Raw genomic sequence first — 19,625 nt, forward strand, 5'->3', positions numbered from 1 at the left:
TGAATAAGAGCATAGGAAGATAAATTCATAAATAATTTGGAAATGAAATCCTAGCTTTTATTTTTACTTTCCTGATATTATCAGTCACATTTAGCAATTATAATAACATTATTCTTTAGGTATTCAATTTCTTTGTTATCTTTCTGTAATCTCTTCCTTTAAATCCTTTTCTGCCTATGAATAATTATGACCATGATCCTGCCCGAAATAATTATTGCTACAATTCAAAATTTTTGACAAACAACTTTATTATTTGTGTCTTTTCCTTTTTAGCCACATTTCCTGAGCACATAGTTTACAATTGCTAACTTGATGTAATTAATACATTTGACTTTGACGATGAATATTTCAGTCCCATGTTCTGGGTTACACAGAAGTATTTTAATTAACATTTCTTCATCTTGCTATCACTTTAGTATATCTCTGTAGAGAAAAGTGACCATCCTTAGTTCAAACCATCCTTCCCATCCACAACCACAGTGTTATTCTTTTCCAGGTTCTCCCCTAATGTTTTTCAGTGAATTCTCCTTTTTCTTCTCTCTAAAGTCTAGTAATCTCTAGGGTTAGTGTTGATTTTTTCTTATTCTATACTACGAAAACTTTAGTGTCATCACATTCTTCCCTATGGATGTGTCTATATGTTGTTATCTACCAAACAGACATGTCCATCACAAACCATTCACTTTTTTTCCCAAAACTACACATAACCCCTATCCCCAATCATTGACATTGAGATGACAAATCTACTTTTAGTGGCAGTCAGCAGAACTCAGGCTGGCCAACTCATCTCATGTGGTACACACAGTGATAGCATAGTGCCTGATAGACCCACACCATCAGGGCTAGCTAATTCCAAGCAGGGAGATCCATACTCTGCTATATGTCAAGCTATAGTAGCAGCCACCCAAACTTCCATTCGTGCCAGCAGAATATGTATCTATAAGCCTTTCACAAAGAAGTAGAAGGGAAATCAGATCACTATCCTCCCCTAGCAGTAGAGAGAAAACCAGACTCAACAATTTTTGGCTGTGCACCCAAAGGGATAAAATGATCCTCATGAGATGTTTCCCAATACCCCTCACTCTAAGCAGCAGCTCGCCAGATAAGAGCTTTATCCACCCAGATGAATAGAGGTAGAATGAATTATACTGACATCTAGTAGCCAGAGAATAGTCAAGGGAAATGGCCTCCATTCTATGGGTCTTTCATCAACCACCCCCACACCACCTGGACCAGGGAAATACCATCTACACCTGCAGCTGAATGACATAAGATACAACAGCAGCTTCAATAAATCCCCCCCAAAAAGTAAAAAATGCACAATACAATAATATTGCAATTCCTAAGAAAGCTAAATTGTCATAGGGACAGTAGACTACATTAAAACTAAAATTAAGATGAATGTTTTCTAAAATGGAATATTAAATAAGGTCAAGAGTCTGCTTCACTAAATGTCAAGGATACAATCCAAATCACTCTATATCAAGGACCAAAAAAATCTCAAGAATGAAAAAAATATCAACTGATGCAAATATTGAGATGAGTAATAGCATGAAACTAATCAAAAATGTTTAAAAGAAGCAATAATAAAATTTCATTCATGAACAGTTACAAATTCTCTTGAAATAAATGAAAGAACAGAAAATCTTAGCCAAGAAATAGAAGCCAAAAAGAAAAAAAAAAACAAACGAAAATACTAGAACTTAAAAATAAAATAAAATAAATAAGTAGAGAATCACTGAATAAGCTCTGTAGTAGACTGCATATGACAGAACATAGGGTCACTGAGTTGAAGAAGGGACCAAGAGAATTTACCCAACATGCCAAATAGAGAAAAACAGGATGAAAAAAAATGCTTAAAGTCTCAAGGACTTATTAGAAGAATAGCAGAAGATCTAATACATATATTATAATCTCAGAAGTAGAAGAGAAAGAACTTAGGGTTGAAATCATATTCAAAGAAATATGACTGAAATTCTGGTCAGCAAGACATTGGAATAGGAAGCCTAGGACCCTACATCTCCCCATAAACAAACCAATTCATCAACATTCCATGGAAAAATTTCTTTTATGAGCAATCAGGAACTAACACAAAGTCTCTTCTACCCTGGTAGGATGCAAAACCAGAGTCACTAAAGCTGGTAGAGAAAATTGGGACACTATCTTGCCAGAGACCCTGTGCCCAGAGTAGCACCTTAGGATAAAAAAAAAAAAATACATCCTAGCAACCAGCTTCACACAGGGAAGGTGAAGCATTGGCTTGTGTGTCCAGTAATCCATCCTTTTTATGGAGGCTTCCCCCAAAACTGGCATTTTTCTCACAAGTACAGGAGCTTTGAAGGGAGTGGCACAGGCCAGCAATCCAGGGAGGTGGCATCTTGCATTGGTAGATGTCATTGATCTGCCCTAGTCCCCAGCAGTGTGAGCCAACAAAAATCATAATTGACTGCTTTTTTACTGAAGATTAAAACAGTTGATTGAAACTCCCAAAATGTTTTGCCCAGCTGATGATTGGGGGAATTCTCCTTGATGAGACTTCTCCTTCCAATCTACAAAGAGAGGATGAGGTATCCACTTTGTCTAATATGTAGATATCAACAAAGAGAGATTCAGAAAATGATGAATCAGGCAAACATATTCTAATCAGAATACATGATAAAGCTCCAGAAGCTTACCCTAATGAAATAAAGTTATATAATTAACCTGAAAGAGAATTAAAAACAATTCCCATCAATATGCTGAGATCAAGAGGACAACGCATGAAAAAAGTAAAAATTTCAACAAAAGAAAATATGTATTAAAAAGTACCAAATAGAAATTATGGAGCTAAGGAATGTAATAACTGAATTGAAAGTTTTAGTAAAGGATTCCGAAGGCAGAATAGATCAAGTAGGGAATAGCTCAACCAACTTGAAGCAAGTCACTTGACATAATTAATAAGAGAATCAAAATTTTAAAAAATGAAAAAGTGTGAAAAATCTTGTGGAACTGATGGAACACCATCAAGTGGTCCAATACACAAATTAAGGAAATTTCAGAAAGAGAAGAGGGAAAAGGCCAGAAAGTTCTTTCAAATACATAATGGCAAAAACCTTCTCAAAACTAGGGAAGGAAATTGATATCCATACCCAAAAAGCCCAAAGACATCAAATGAGATGAATTTCAAGATATCCACACATAGGCACATCTTAATTAAATTTTAAAAAGTCAAAAACAAAGAGAACTTGAAAAGTACAAAAGAATAACAACTTGTCACATACAAAGGAAATTCCATACGATTATGAGCAGATTATTTTTTTTCAGGAGAAACCTCGGAGGCCAGAATGGAGTGGGATGATATATTAACTGTGCTGAAAGAAAAACAAAAGCCAAATAAGAATACCACACAAAGCAAAACCATTCTTTAAAAAATGTTGGTCTCCAGCTAATATGGTGTTGCTGTTTATCATTTTGTTTAGATCAAGTAGAGTTTGCTTTATGAATCTGGGTGCACCTAAGTTGGGTGCATACAAATTTAGAACTGTTATGTCTTCTTGTTGAACTGTACACTTTTTACTATTATATAGTGACCCTCATTGTCTTTCATTACTTTTGTTGATCTCAAAACTAAGTTATCTGAAATCAAAACCACCATGCCAACCTTCTTTTGGCTTCCGTTTGCTTGAAATATTGTTTTCCACCCCTTCACCTTGAGTCTCAATGCATCCTTGCAGGTTAAATGTGTTTCCTGAAGACAGTAGATACTTGGCTTGTGTGTATTTATCCATTTGGCCAGCCTACGTTTCTTTAGTGGGCAGTTCAGGCCATTCAATTTATTGAGAGAACTGATAGGTGGGGCAAATTTCTGTTCATCCTGTTGGGTTGAACTTTGTTGCTTTGTTTTCTCTTTTGAGCCATTGTGGTATCTGGCCTTTGACCTTTAGCTTTTGAGTGATTTTACATTCGTGACTGTTTATGGTGCTGATCCATGTGTAACACTGTCTTGAGTACTTCTTGGAGGGCTGGTCTTGTCTTGGTGAATTCTCTCAGTCTTTACTTATCTGAGAATGTATTTATCCTTCATATACAAAACTTAGTTTTACAGGGTACAAGATCCTAGGCTGGGCATTATTCTGTTTGAGAAGAGTGAGAATGGGGCCCCTGTCTCTTCTTGCTTGTAAAGTTTCAGTTAAGAAGTCTGGCGTTATTCGGATGGGCTTTCCTTTGTATGTTACCTGCATCTTTTGCCTTACAGCTCATAGGAGGGCCTCTTTAGTGAATATTTTGGTCAGTCTAATGACTGCATGTTGTGGGGTCTTCCTGTATGCAATGAATCTCCCAGGAGTCCTTTGAGCTTCTTGTACCTGGATATCTAGATTTGTAGCGAGGCCTGGGAAATTTTCTTCTATTATATCTTCAAATAGCTTATCTATCCCTTGTGTATTTTCTTCTTCACCCTCAGGGATGCCCAGATTTAACAAGATGAACAAACGGTGAGGTAACTCATTACCACTAGATCTGCCTTACTAGACACACTAAAGGGAACTCATCAAGTTGATATAAAAAGACACAAAAAGGATCACAATAGAATAAAAAAATATTAAACTGGTTAGTAAAAGTAAATACATAGACATAAAGAATACTACATTACTGTAATGGTGATGGGTAATTCACTTTTAATTCAAATTAAAAAGTTTTTTTTTTATTTCAGGATATTATGGGGGTACAAACATTTTGGTTACATGTTATGACTTTGCCTCACTCAAGCCAGGATTAGAGGCATGCCCTTCCCCCATGCAATACACACCACATCCATTAGTTGTGAGTTTACCCACCTCCATCCTCCCAACCCCCAATGAATATTACTACCATGTAAGCACCTTAGTGTTGATCAATTAGTGCCAATTTGATGGTGAGTACATATGATGCTCATTCTCCCATTCTTGTGATACCTCACTTTGGGGGATGGGCTCAAGCTCTATCCAGGATAATATAAGAGGTACTAGATCACCATTGCTTTTTGTGATCAAGTAGTGTTCCGTTGTATATATATACCATATTTTATTAATCCACTCATATATTTATAGGCACTTGGGTTGTTTCCACATCTTTGCAATAGTGAATTGTGTTGCCATAAACATTTGAGTAGAGATATCATCATAGAATGTCTTTTGTTCTTTTGAGTAGATGCCTAGTAGTGCTATTGCTGGATCAAATGGTATTTCTATTTTTAACTGTTTGAGGTATCTCCAAATTATCTTCTACAGAGGTTGTACTAATTTGCAGTCCCACAAGCAGTGTAAAAGTGTTCATATCTTTCACATCCTCTCCAGCATTTGTTGTTTTGGGACTGTTTGACAAAAGATATTCTCACTGGAGTTAGGTGATATCTCATTGTGATTTTGATTTGCATTTCCCTGATGATTAGAGATGTTGAGAAAATTAAAAAGTTAAAAGACAAAAGTATTGACATAATCATAACTAAAACATGTGTTAAAAGATATACAAGAAAAGATGTAAATTGTGAAAACCAGTAAAGTAAGGGTAGATGAAATTGAAATGTAGAGTTTTTGTAAGTGATGAAGATCAACACAAATAATCACAAAATAGATAAGAAAAGACAAACAGCATAAATACAAGTTTAACAGAAAACAAGAATCAAGCTATCAAGAGTAAAGCCTTCCCTATCAACTTTAAAAAAATATTAATAGTAAACTACTCAATCAAAAGACATAGATTGGTGAGTGGATGAAAATCCAAAGGCCAACTATAAAGTTTATAACAAACTCACTTTAGACTTAAATACACACAGGCTAAAGGCAAAGAATGGAAAAGAGATATTCCATGTAAATGGTCACTGGAAGACGGCAGGGATTTCTGTACTTACATCAGATAAAATGGATTTTAAGACACAAACTCATAAGAAACAAAGAAGGAAATTTTGTAATCTTAAAAGGTTCAATATCTTAAGAAGATATAATTATAAATATTTATATAGTCAATAATAGAGCACATAAATAAACTGAAGAGAGGAAGAGACACAAATATAATAATAGGAAACTTCAATATACTAATTTAAATCATGGATAGAACAACCAAACATAAGGTTAATAGGGAAACACAAGACTTGAATAACACTATAGACTAAATAGTTCTAACATATACAGAATATTTTATCCAACAGTAGCAGAGTACACTTTCTTCTCAATTGCACATGGATCTTTCTCCAGATATTAGGTGACATATTAGGTCACAAAACAAGTCTAACAAATATAGGTGATTAAAATCATACTAAATATCTCCTCAGAACAGAATAGAATGAAGCTAGAAATAAATAGTATAAGAAAACCAGAAAATTAACAAATATGATGAAATTAAACAACACACTATTGAACAATCTTCAGGTAAAAGAAAAAAAATCAAAAAGGATATTACGAAATACCTTGAGACAAATGAAAATAACAAAAACAACAAATACTAAAACAAATGGAAGCAGCAAAAGCAATACTAACAGGAAAATTCATAGCAATATATGCCTACACTAAAAAAGAGGAAATATCTCAAATGACATGTTTTACCTGCAGAAGATAGAAAAAGAAGATAAAACTAAGCCCAAATTAAGTATAAAAAAGAAAATAGAAAAGATTAGAACAGAAATAAAACAGATAACAGAAAAACAACATAAAAATCAACCAAAGTGAGCTCAGTTTTTGAAAGTATAAAATTATAATTCTGTTTAGCTACACTCAGAGAACAAAAGAAGACTCAGATAAATTAAATCAAAGACATTACAACTTATACCACAGAAATAAAAACAGACTGTTTACGAGAATACTATGAACAATTATGTATCCGCAAACTGGGTAACCAAGAAGAAATTGATAAATTTCTAGAAAAACACAACCTACCAAGACAGAATCATGAGGAAGTACAAATTCTAAAAAGACCAATGACTAGCATGGAGATCAGATCAGTAATAAAAAATTCCCAACCAAGATAACACCAAGATCATAGAATTTCACTGATGAATTCTACCAAACATTTAAAGATGAATTAACACCAATCCTCAAACTCTTCCAAGAAATTGAAAAGGAGAAAACACCCCCAAATTAATTTGATGAGGCCAGAAACCAGAGCCATAGAAAACATACTGCAGGACGAGAAAACTACAAGCCAATATCCCTGATGTATATAGATGTAAAAATTCTCCAAAACATCTAAATTCAAAAGCTGTTAAAAGCATGATACAGCATGATTACATAGGATTTATCTCTGGAATGTAAGTACAGTTGAACATAAGAAAATCAGTTAATGTTATACACTATACTATAGAATAAAGAAGAACAAAATTCACAGGATCAGATTAATAGATATAGGAAAAGCACGTAATATAAGCAACACATGCTTATGATTAAAAAAAGCTTTTAAAAAACCAGGAGTAGAAGAAAATTACCTCAACATAATAAAGATCATTATATGAGAACTCCATAACTAACATTATATTCAATGGTGAAAAACTGAAGCCTTTCTCTTTAAAATAAAGAATAATGCAAAGATATTTACTCTCATAATTTCTATTCAATGTAATATTGATAATATTGTCCTGAGCAATTAGACAATAAAAAGATATAAGAAGACATCTAATTAGAAAGCACGAAATAAAACCAGTCCTTCATTAGGTGGCATGATTTGCATAAAATTCTAAAGATTCTCCCTAAAAAAAAATAATCGCACACACACAAATCCCAAATTTAGTGGTTTTCTGGTGGTACATCAACAAGATGGCCAGCTAGAGTTGCCCGGTGCTTATTCCACAAAAAGGGAACAAAACAACGAATAAACGAATTTCTTTTGACTTGAGTAAGTGAAGAAATATGCCAGGGAGCAACAGGGGAGTGGCAAAATTTCTGTGGAGTACATAAGCCCAGAACAGAATCATAGAGAGTGCACCGAGACCTCCTGTCTCTGCCACACAGTCTACCTCACAAGGATCAGCTTAAAGTTACAGAGAACTTCTTGCAAGGAAAAGATAAGCTGAAGACCTTCAGCAGTTCTCACTGTAAGTAAAGACACTAGTAATTATTGATGTATGACTGTCCCTAGTCCTCACAGTCCTAAATCCAGTTTAGGGAGCTGCTACTGGAAGACAGTACAGCAGCATGGATCTCAGAGTAGAAGCCCGTCTCACACCTTTCACCTATGTAATTTATACTGCTATGGCATGGTGCCATCTTGAACCTAAACCCACTGGTAGAGTGCATCCAGCCTTGTGGGCCAGTCACCGCTGAATTACTCTCTCCATCCCTGAGAACATCCCATCATTTCACTACATTAACATGGGTGCCTGAGCTTACTCCCCTGGCTGCCTGGAGCCTAAGCTAGACATAGCAACCAATACCCCTATGTCTGGACACACACTACCCTCCACCCTGGTTCAACAGTTATTCCAGAAGTGGCCCTGCCTCCTCAAAGGGACCGCCACACACTCTTTTGGTCCCTTGCGTCTGTGTACACCAGAGGTTGGCCTGACACCCAATCTAGTGGCAGACCTGCCTCCCTGGAAAGCCCACTGCACAGCTGGCCAGCCCTTCCTGCATGGGAATGCTCAGCCTCACAGCCTGCTAGGCAGTGACACTGATCCCAGAAGAGTCCATTGCACAGCCCATCAACATTCTGCACCTGCGTGTACTCAGCCCAACAACCAGCCTAGCACCTTCTACCCTCAAGAAATCTGTGCCATCACCATTACAAACTCACACTGCCAAGGCCACTGAGGAAATTGCAGATATTGCTGACAAGGATTACAGCTGAACAAACTGCACAGACACCACATTACTAAATCCACCCAGAATAAAAGCCAATGCACCAAACCCAAATGACACCCTAGGATCAATCTACAGAAGAAAAGTCTCTCCCTATAAAATCAACTTTATAAAATTAGACAAAAAAAAAGGACTATTCCACTGCATGTGCAGATATCAATGTAGGGACACAGGAAATATTAAAAGAAAGAAAACATAGCCTTCCTCCCCAAAAATGTGTCTAGTATCAGCTCCAAAGAAAAGAATATTTATAAAATGTCTGAAACAGAATTCAAAATAATGATATTAAGGATATTCAGTGAGATACTAGAGAACACAAGCAAACAATTTAATGAATTCAGGAAAAGAATTCATGATCTGAATGATAAATTTAACAAAGAGATATCCTGAGGGAAAAAAAAAAAAACAGAAATCACAGAGCTAAAGAATTCAATGAACAGATAAAAAAATGCAATTGAGAACTTCAACAACAGACTAAATTAAATAGAAAAAAAGAATTTCTGGACTTGAAGACTGGTCTTTTGAAATAACCCTGGAAGAGGAAAATAAGAAATTAAAAAGTGGAGTAAATCTGTAGGACTCTGGGACACCATTAAGTGAACAAATATTAGCATTATTTCTGTGTCAGAAGGAAGAGAGATAAAGAAAGACACAGAAAAATTATTTAACAAAATGATAGCAGCTGGAAAGTCCCTAAGTCTTAGGAGAGATATAAACATCCAGATCAAGGAATCTCAAAATTCTCCAATTAGATTTAGCCCAAAATTATCCTCTCCAAGGCATGCTACAATCAAACAGTCAAAAGACTAAGATAAAGAGTAAAATTTAAAAGCTCCAAGAGAAATGTGTCAAGTCATATATTAGAAATTCCCAGTAGACTATCAGCAGATTTCTTAGCAGAAACCTCGAAGCTCAAGAGAAAATAGGATCATATATTCAAAAGTGCCAGGGAAAAATGAAACTGGAAATAAAAGATAATAATTACTATCATGAAAACACAGGAAAGTATAAAACTCCCAGTAAAGGCAAATTCATAATCAAATACAGAATTCCCACGTGCTGTAATGGTACAACATAAATCTTTCAATTCTCTAGTACAAAGGTTTGAAGTCAAAATAGTCAAATAAAACAACAGGTATAATTAGTGGCTAAGGACCACACAATAGATAAAGACATAAATTACGGCAACAAAAATATAAATTGTGATGAGGAAGAAATAAAATCTAGAGGATTTCATGTAACCAAAGTTAAGTTGTTATCAGTTTAAAATAGCTTATTATCCCTACAAGACTCATTATATTAGCCTCATGGTAACCACACACAAAAAAATATAACATATAGACAAATAAAAAAGAAGAAATACACTTAGTATCACATAAAACCACCAAACTACAGAAGAAAACAAGAAAATAATGAACAAAGGATCTACAAAACAACCATATAACAATTAGCAAAATGGCAGATGTAAGTTCTTATCTAACAATAAACTTGAATAAAAATGAATTAAAATCTCTAAATAAAAGATGTTGAGTGGCTAAATGATGTTTTATAAAAAGACCTTACTATACGCTGCTTATTACAGACCCACCTCATCATTAATGACAGAGTAAAAGTGAAGAGATGGAAAAAGATATTCCATGTAAACAGAATCCAAAAGTAAGGAGGAGGAGACATATTTACACCAGATAAGACACATTTTCAGTCAAAAATATAAAAATAGACAAAGAATAATATATAATGATAAATGATATAAGAAATATAAATATTTATGTATTTTACATAAGATTATTTTATGCAACATTAAAAGGTTAAATTTCACAAGAGATTATAACAATTGCAAATATATATGCACCCAACATCGAAACAGTGTTACTATCTAATATCTAGATATTATTAGACTAGACTGCAATACAATAGATAGATTGCAATATAATAACTGTAGGAGACTTTAACACCCCACTTTCAGTGTTGGACAGATCATCTAGATAGAAAATAAACAAAGAAACATCAGATATTAATTGCACAATAAGCTAAATGGACTTAACAGACATTTATATAACGCTCAATTTAAATTAATAATGTGGAAGTTTGGAAAGTGTACCAACACATAAAAACTGAATAACATGCTCCTGAAACTGTTGGGTCAATGAAGAAATTAAAAAGAAAATTAATAAATTTGTTAATGAAGAAAATTATTCAAATTGCCTAGGGACATTGTCTAATATCAAAAGAACTTGAAAAGGCTATCCTTTACTGGCAAGGTACTTCCTGACTTCCTGGACAAAGCATCAATGGAATCAATTTAGAAAAAGGGTTCTTATAGTCCAGGCCTTCTTGTATAACCTTTTGGACTAGCAGCTGTTGTTTATCCTTTCCCTTCTAGGCTTGGGGGTTAGCAGCTTTATAGATAAGGGCAGTACTGATGGGAAAGCTGGCTGAATTTGCACAAAACAGTAGAGTTAGCCTATCTCTTCCTGGCTTAATTCCTGGAGCTCACTTCTTTCTCTTACTGCTTAACGTCCCAGAGTGGGGCACTTTTTTCTTCATTAAAAGCCTGTTCACGCAGATATCCTTTCTCCTCAGTGACTTTCTTCATGGCATCAAGGAACTTGTTTGCTGCCTCTTGGTTGGCAGAAGATATTTCCCTTGCTATCTTGATATTTTTTTAAGCCAAATCTCTTTCTAAAATTATCAAGCCATCCTTTGCTGGCATTAATTTCTCCAGCTTTATATCCTTCCCTTTCCTTTTGCTTTAAGTTGTCATATAATGGAGTCACTTTTTGTCAAATCATATTAGAGACTGCAGGTCTGGCTTTCTTATAGTAATCCTATCCCAGATAAAAAATACATTTTCAACATGAAATAAAAAGTTATCTCACAAAATGTGTAAGGTTTTCATTGCCTTCTGGCATAGCTACAGTGACAAATTCGCAAGTTTTCTTTTCTTTTTTATGATGAATAGCCCTTGCAGTAGATTCATTTATTTTGAAATGCAGGCGACTGCAACTGCAAATCTCAACCTGCAGATTGTATCAAGTAGTTCGATTTCATGACTTTGCTTCCTGGGAGCACTTCCAGCATCACTAGCGTCACTTCCTACAGGTCCCATGGTGTTATTCAAGGTTTATGGTATTGCACAAAACACAATAAAAAATACTCAAGAACCACAAGAAGTCACCTTTTACTGTGATATGCAATTTACTGGGGAGATAAAATGCTCACATGGAGATGATCGGTATCACACGGCATTTTAAGTGGATACTCACAACTCTTGAGTTCACTGCAATTGTAGCAGGAGGTGGCTATAAAATTATTACAGTAGCACAGTATATACTAAAGTTAATTCTATGCAATTGTGATTTAATACTACATATTTATGTTTGTTTACATTTATCTCAACTGAATGACATCATATAAGAGTTTGGGTGTGTAAGTTTTGATAAATTTTAACTTATTATAATGGATTGGTGTACCACCATAAATGATAAAATAAACTAGTATGTACATATATTATATGCATTCATAACATATGTAACTTTTTCTTAATTGTTTTGATATTTCCAGGTCCAGAAATTCACTTGAAAGTTTTTTCTCTAAATATTACAAAGCTCAAAATTTTTAAAAAATATATCTACTGAAAAAAATTCATGTATATGTAGACCTGCACAGTTCAAAATCATGTTGTTTAATGGTCAGTGCGATATGCACTGTCTGGGGAATGGACATGCTTGGTGCTCTGACTCGGCGGGGGGCTTGGAGGGGCAAGGGCAATATACGTAACCTAAACTTTTGTACCCTCATAATATGCTGAAATAATAAAAAAAATAAAAATAAAAATGGTCGACTGTACAGCATATTGTTCTTGGATACAGGTAGAGCAACAATGAGAGGAAAATTTTACTACTAAAATGCTTAAAATAGAAAAGAGAGAATAGCACAAGTCAATAATATGACTTCTTCCTTGAACAAACTAGAAAAAGACCAAAATAAATCCAAACCAAGTAAGAAAGAAAAAAGTAACAAACATAAGAGCAAAAACCAATGAAATTAAAAACAGAAAAAATAGAGAAAATCAAGGCAAAGCTATTTTGTTGACAAATTTAATAAAGTTGAAAACTTTCAGCAAGACGACAAAGTTAAAAGAGAACAGAAATCATCAATGTCAGGGATGAAACAGCAGCACAGCTTCTATTTTCATTAAAAGGAAAATACAGAGATACTATGAACAAATTTGTATCCATAAATTAACCAACTGAAATGAAATTAGAAAAAATATCTTCAAAAATAACAAACCACCAAAGCAATACAAATGAAACATAAACTGAATCTTTGTATAACCGTTAAATAAATTTAATGGGCAATTAAAAAGCTCCCTATCACACACACAATTCCCCCAGGCCCAGATGATTTTACTGAACAATTTTACAAAAGAGGTTAAGAATTGACACATATTTACACATCTTCCAGAAAACAGAAGAGGTAGTACTCCATATATGTTGGTATGGGTGTATGTGTGTGTGTTCATTCTTTGACATGCAGTCAAAGAATGAACCTTGATCCAAACATCACATTTTACACAAAATTATCTCAAAATAGATACAGAATTAAATGTAAAGTATACAACTTCTAGAAAGAAAAAAAAACAGGAAATCTTCAGGAACTAGTGCTACGTAGGGTTCTTAGATTTGACACCAAAACAACCCTTCACAAAAAGGAAAAATTGCTAAATTAGCCCTCATCAAAATAAAAAATTTCTGATCATTGCAAGACCCAACAAAAAGAATGAAAAGGAAAATCATAGACTGGGATAAAATGCTTGCAAACCACATGTTTGTCAAAGGACATGTTAAAATATAGAAAACCCAAAAATCAATGGTAAAAACACAAACTCCAATTAGAAAAGAGCAAAAGCCATTCATTAAGAGACATTTCACCAAAGGTGACACATAAGCATGTGAAAATATGTTCTGCCTCAGTAGTGATTAGGAAAAAAATCAAAACCACATATACCCATAATAATTTGAAATTAAAAAATAAAAAAAAACTTTGCTAAATTGTTGGGAAAAAAAAACTACATGAGCTATCACTACATATATAAGGATGGTTAAGATAATTGTTTTTATATAGTGATAACACCAAATGGTGGCAAGGATGCAGAAACTCTGTACCTCTCATATATTGCTGGTGGGAACACAAAGTGGTATAATACAAATGCTCTTAAAAATGATTTGGTATTTTCTTTAAAAAGTAAATATAGATTTACTTTATGACCTGACAATCACATTCCTGGCATGTATTCCATGGAAGTTAAAAGTTTATATTCACACAACACACTGTACATGAATGATCATAAAAGGATTATTTTTAACAGTCAAACACTACAATAACCAAGACATCTCTTACCAGGTGAGGTGCTCCTTTCATCCTAATATATTGAACTAGTTGGTGTGAGGATATCTAAACCTGGTGTTTCTTTGTGGGAAAGTGGTTGTTTAGGAATTCAATTTTTAAATAGTTGTCAAGTGATTGAAATTGTTTATCTTTTTCTTCTCTCAATTTTGATAAATTGCCTTTCCAAATAGTCCACTTCATCTAAATTATCAAATTCATTGGCATAAAGCTTTCATAATATTCTGAAATATCATTTTATTTTCTATATGACTAATAACATTGCCTTTTATCCCTAATACTGACAGGATTTTCTCTTTTTGTTCTAGATAAGACTTACTGGGGGTTGTGAATTTTATTAGTCCTTTTAAAGAACTATATTTTTGCTTTTATTTTTGTCTCTTCTTTTACTTTTTTCTGTATCATTAATATCTGTCCTTATCTGAATTATTTTCTTCCTCTACTATTTTTTTCTTATATAGTATTGCATTCTGTAGTCAAAATCTATCTCCTTAATCCTTTCAGTGTTGGCTTTCAGACATTAGGATAAAAGTGCAAAGTTCTAAGAGTAGCCCTTTCTCCAGAGCTTGATCCTTTCTCCAAGCATTTGCCTTTCTGGTCTTCACTGAATGCCTTACCTCAGTACCAAGGTCACTGGCCAATGCACTGGCTGAAAATCCAACATCTCTAAACAATGATAGCCCTTTAGTATCTCCATTTTACTCAAAACTCTTCAGTAGAGCCTTGCCCAGCAAATTTGCAGCCTAATTTACAGTCAAGCAGAGGATAAATACAGAGAAAACAGATTTGAGAGTGAGACCCCCTTCATCTCTGGTACTATGTCATGAAAGTTACAAGTGCTCCAGCAGTCCTAAACTCCAAACTCTTATCGGAGTTCTACTTGGAGCTATCTCCCTAAGCTGTGATCCAGACATTATTCCCAATCAGAGAGCAAAGTTAAATGGGAAACTCATTTTCTGTGCTTTCTTTCTCTCAGGGACAAAATTCTTTATCTGCCTACTGTCAAATGTCTCAGAACAGCTGCCTCATATATTTTTCTACTATTTGTAATATGGTAGGAAGGGCAAATCCTTTACTAATTACCATATTTTTAATTCCATTATTTCTCAATTCCAATGTAGCAATAGAATCTAATCAATCATTGGCATTTGTCTCTTCTCAATCATGTGTTCTACCAAAACATTTATTTATTAGATATTAATAAATATATATTTATAAATATATTTTAAATATATTAATATTTATTAATATCTTACAGAGTAAAATTAACTTTCCCACATAATTTCAAAAATTTCTTGACTCATGACTGCCTTTTGAAGACAATTCAAGGTCTGATGCTTTGCACGTGACACTATTCACATTCCATACACAATCTGCTTGTGCTTCCTAAATCTCACCAGTTCCCTGAGGTCTTTCTAGAAAGTAATTTTTTTACTGCTCAGGTCCTCTGATAATATCAATTGAAACTTCTCAGCATGTCTTAGCTCCTTCACCCACTTTTTTCTTCCTCAAATTTTTACTAATACATTAAAATAGCTTAGATGTCCTTTCTGAGTTACCATTTAAAAAGTAGTTGTTCTAGTCAATGTGCTTTCAATAGTGATTGCCACATTAGAGTTTGTGATCTGTTTGCGCAATAATTCTGTGGACTATAAGACATTAATTTGCTCTCTAACAGTGGTACTTTAGCCACATAAAAATATAAAATTTGGCAGAAACCAAAACTTACCTTTGTAAATGAAGAATCTGGATACATTGCTCCTGATTTGTTGTATAAATACACGAAGAAACGTGGGTGTAAAAATGACCTAGTTCAATCAAAAAAATGAAAGCTTATTGTAATTATATCATTAATAAAAATAATTTGTAGGACAATAAAATTTAAAAAAAAATACTTTCATTTTTCATGCAAAAACATCCAAAACCTCAATAGACTTATCTCTTCATTATTTGGCTGCATTCTGAATAGCATATGTAGCATATTTTAACATAAAAAAAAATAATAACCTGTATAACCCAGAAACAGTATGGATGCTTTAATGAATTCAAAATGACCAACTGACAAACACAGAGTTATTTTTGGTATTAGCCAGGGCTTCCAGATTTCAACCACAGTTTTCTTTCAAATTCAATTGTCAATAATTTCATGGCATAAACACCTTAGTTAATATTTGCTAACATGTAGCAATAGATTGGTTGCATTAAATAGTTTTCATGAAGTTATACTCTGGTACAAACAACTCCAAATGTTTACTGGTTTCAAACAACAGTGAGTGTCTTTCACAACTTTACTAATGATTTAGCTCCATGCTAACACAATAGGGTGATTATAGTTAACAATAATTTATCATATATTTGAAAATAACTAGAAGAGTAAATTTGGAATATTCTCAACAAAAAGAAATGATAACTATTATAGGTGATGAATACCCCAATTACCCAATTTAATCATTACACATTGTATGCCTATATCAAAATATCACCTGTACCCCATAAATATGTGCAACTATTCTAATATTGTATATCTATAAAAAATAAAATAAAAAAATAAGAAAAAATAAATAAAATGATAAAGGAAATAAAATCGCTTGAAAAAATGAAGGATTAATGATATATCAGGGAGGATTAATGAAACACCCCTACGATCACTCACATACACACACACAAACATGCATAAATGCATGGACACCAAATCATGTACTAAAAAACGATTTAAGATAAACTATATAGAACTTAAAAATTATTAAAAAGTATTAAAAATGACTCACAAATTCTACACATTCCCAAGATGTTATTTAACTATGAGAACATAAGGGATATTTGAAAACAGGCACATAGTGAGAAAGCATGCAATCCCTGTATTCTATCTGAAGAAATAATACGAAAATATTCTAAATAAGCAATATCTGGGACACCATATAAATTTAGTATATAAGGAACAATAAAATGAAGCAATTGTAAACAATAAAACTAGCACTGGAAAGACTTGTAAAATGCAACACAGTTGTTAAGTAAAGAAACTGAAAGCACTGAATTTACATCTTAAGTGTAAAAACAATTTTTAAAAATTCTCTCTATAGGATTAATATGTTACAAATTCAAGATGTGAGAGACATAAAAGAGGAAACCCAAATGCATAAAATGAAACATGAATATAACAATAACTTATATGAAAATTTCATTTTTGTACTATTAAGACAATCAATAGCCTGGGCAGCATATTTGTAACACAGAGAACAGATAAAAGGTTAATAAAGTAGTAAACAAAAATTCCCACGAGTTAATAATAGAAAGAATAAAGGAAAAACAGAAAGATACATCATAGATTGAAAATAAAGAACTGAAAATAAGTGAATAAAAATAAATCCAAAGATAAAACAAAAACATTTGTAACCCGCTAATACTTTGAAATAAACTTTTTTTATAAAAAAAAAAGAAAGGAAATTCAATTAGAATGGTCCGTAAACGTTTGAAAGGCTATTGCCTCTTATTAATAACCAGTGAAATGTACATTAAAACAACTATAAAATAACAGTTTTCATCTATTATTAGTTCACAACAATAAATTAGTGAAAATACTCATTTTGTTGAGAAGTAGAGAACAGAAACATTCTGAATTCCTGGTGACAGTAAAACTGGTATAAATTTTTTGAAGTAAATAATTTGCAGTATACAACAAACTTGAATGTTTTCTTAGTTATAATCCATCAATTTCACAAGTGCTAAGAATTCACAGTCAAGGTTATCCAGAAAAAGCTTTTCTTGCTGTTGTTAATAAATAAAATCAATGACGTAAATGAAATAGTCATAGGAAACTATAAGGGATAAATATAATTAATGAGATTTAATTATAAGTTAATGAATTAAATTAATATGTAGCTATCATGAAGTGAATTAATGATAGCTACATCTACAGGTAAATAACTGAACTCATTATGTGCACATCAGTAAGAATGAATCTCAACAATAATATTATGCGAAATACTGCATAAAAACCAACCACAAAACCATAACAATATAAAATAAAAGTATCTATTGCTCACAACTTCTAGGTCATGTGAGGGTGGGCTGCTCAGTAGTTTTGCTAATATTGGCTAGGCTTGCTCGATAGTCTGGGACTCAGCTGAATATTAGCTGATCTAGGATGGTATGAATAGGGAACCCCGGCTGTGCTCCATGTGTGTCTCTCTTACAGCCAGCTAGCTCAAGTATATTTTTGTGGGGATGGCAGACAAACAAGATGGCCATCAGAAAAGCACAAGAGTTTCTTCAAGCCTCTATTTAAGTCAGCTAACATCTCTTTGGTTAGACATCAATGTAAATTACAAAGCACAGGATAGACTACATAATTTGTGGGGCCCAAGGTAAAATAAAAATGCAGGACTCTTTATTAAAAATTATTAATAATCTCTGGGAGAGTACATGCATAAACTTGGGCTTGCACAGATAAACTCAGATCCAAGGGCTGAGGTTGAGGAGCTTGGGGGAAGAAGTGTTAGGTCATTAAATATGGGTTGAAGAGTCAGGTATATGTTATTATCATCACGCTGGGACTGAGAATCATGGAGCTGCCATTAGCAATCCTATAGTCACTGCTGATTGTGTCAAGTTGTCTGATCCTGATGACAATCATTTGACATGTGAGTGGCTGCTAGAAAGCATTTACAACTCTTGAGAAAATATGATGCAACATAAAATTAAATGCTATAAGAAAAATAATGGCCACGAATTGAAAATTTTTTCAGAGCAAAAATTCTCAGGAGCCAACATTTAACCAACTGGATAAATCACAGCAGGAAGTAGTCCTTACCTGAGGAAAGATTCAATATATGCTTTAAGATCCTTAAATTTTGGCAACAATTCCTGATTTGTTAATACAGAAAAAAAAAAACACTTATCTATTTGGGCACAAAGTCCTCACTATTGAGCAGTTAAAGGATCAAGAACTCTTCTAATTTGGAGTAATACTGAGGCCACAATATTTATTTCTGATTATACTAGTTGAAGAGAATGTAAGGTGTCACTAAGACTTTTTTCAAGAGTTGCTGAAATATTAACAGGTGATTTTTATAATTTAGAGACTCTCAAAGAAATCTTTTACAAAAGAATGCAACCCAGAGCTTCTTTGTATGATTGGATTTGGAAGACAATGAGAGGCTCATTTGTAAGTGCTGTTATAAACATATGAATGAAGATATCTTTTTGATATAATGGTTTATTTTCCTTAGGGTAGATATGCAGTAGTAGGATTGCTAGGTCAAATTGTAATTCTATTGTTAGTTCTTTGAGAAATCTCCATAGCACTTTCTACAGAGGTTGTACTAATTTACATTCCAACAAACAATGTAGAAGCATTCCCTTTTCTCCACATCCTTGCTAAACTGTTTTTTTCTCTTTTTTTTTTTTTTTTTTTTA

General features: G+C 33.4%; 1 protein-coding gene across 1 annotated transcript in view; it reads right to left on the reverse strand.

The window, feature by feature from the left end:
• The window catches only part of LOC123626427 (A disintegrin and metallopeptidase domain 3-like), a 121,204-nt gene that overhangs the window by 90,724 nt on the left and 10,855 nt on the right, over positions 1–19,625 (reverse strand). The window contains exon 4 of the mRNA XM_045535374.1: positions 15,940–16,018. Coding sequence (XP_045391330.1) covers positions 15,940–16,018 — 79 coding nt within the window. The remainder of the gene's footprint in view (positions 1–15,939; positions 16,019–19,625) is intronic.

The sequence above is a fragment of the Lemur catta genome, chromosome 22 (assembly GCF_020740605.2).
Source record: "Lemur catta isolate mLemCat1 chromosome 22, mLemCat1.pri, whole genome shotgun sequence".
In the NCBI taxonomy this organism is placed as follows: Eukaryota; Metazoa; Chordata; class Mammalia; order Primates; family Lemuridae; genus Lemur; species Lemur catta.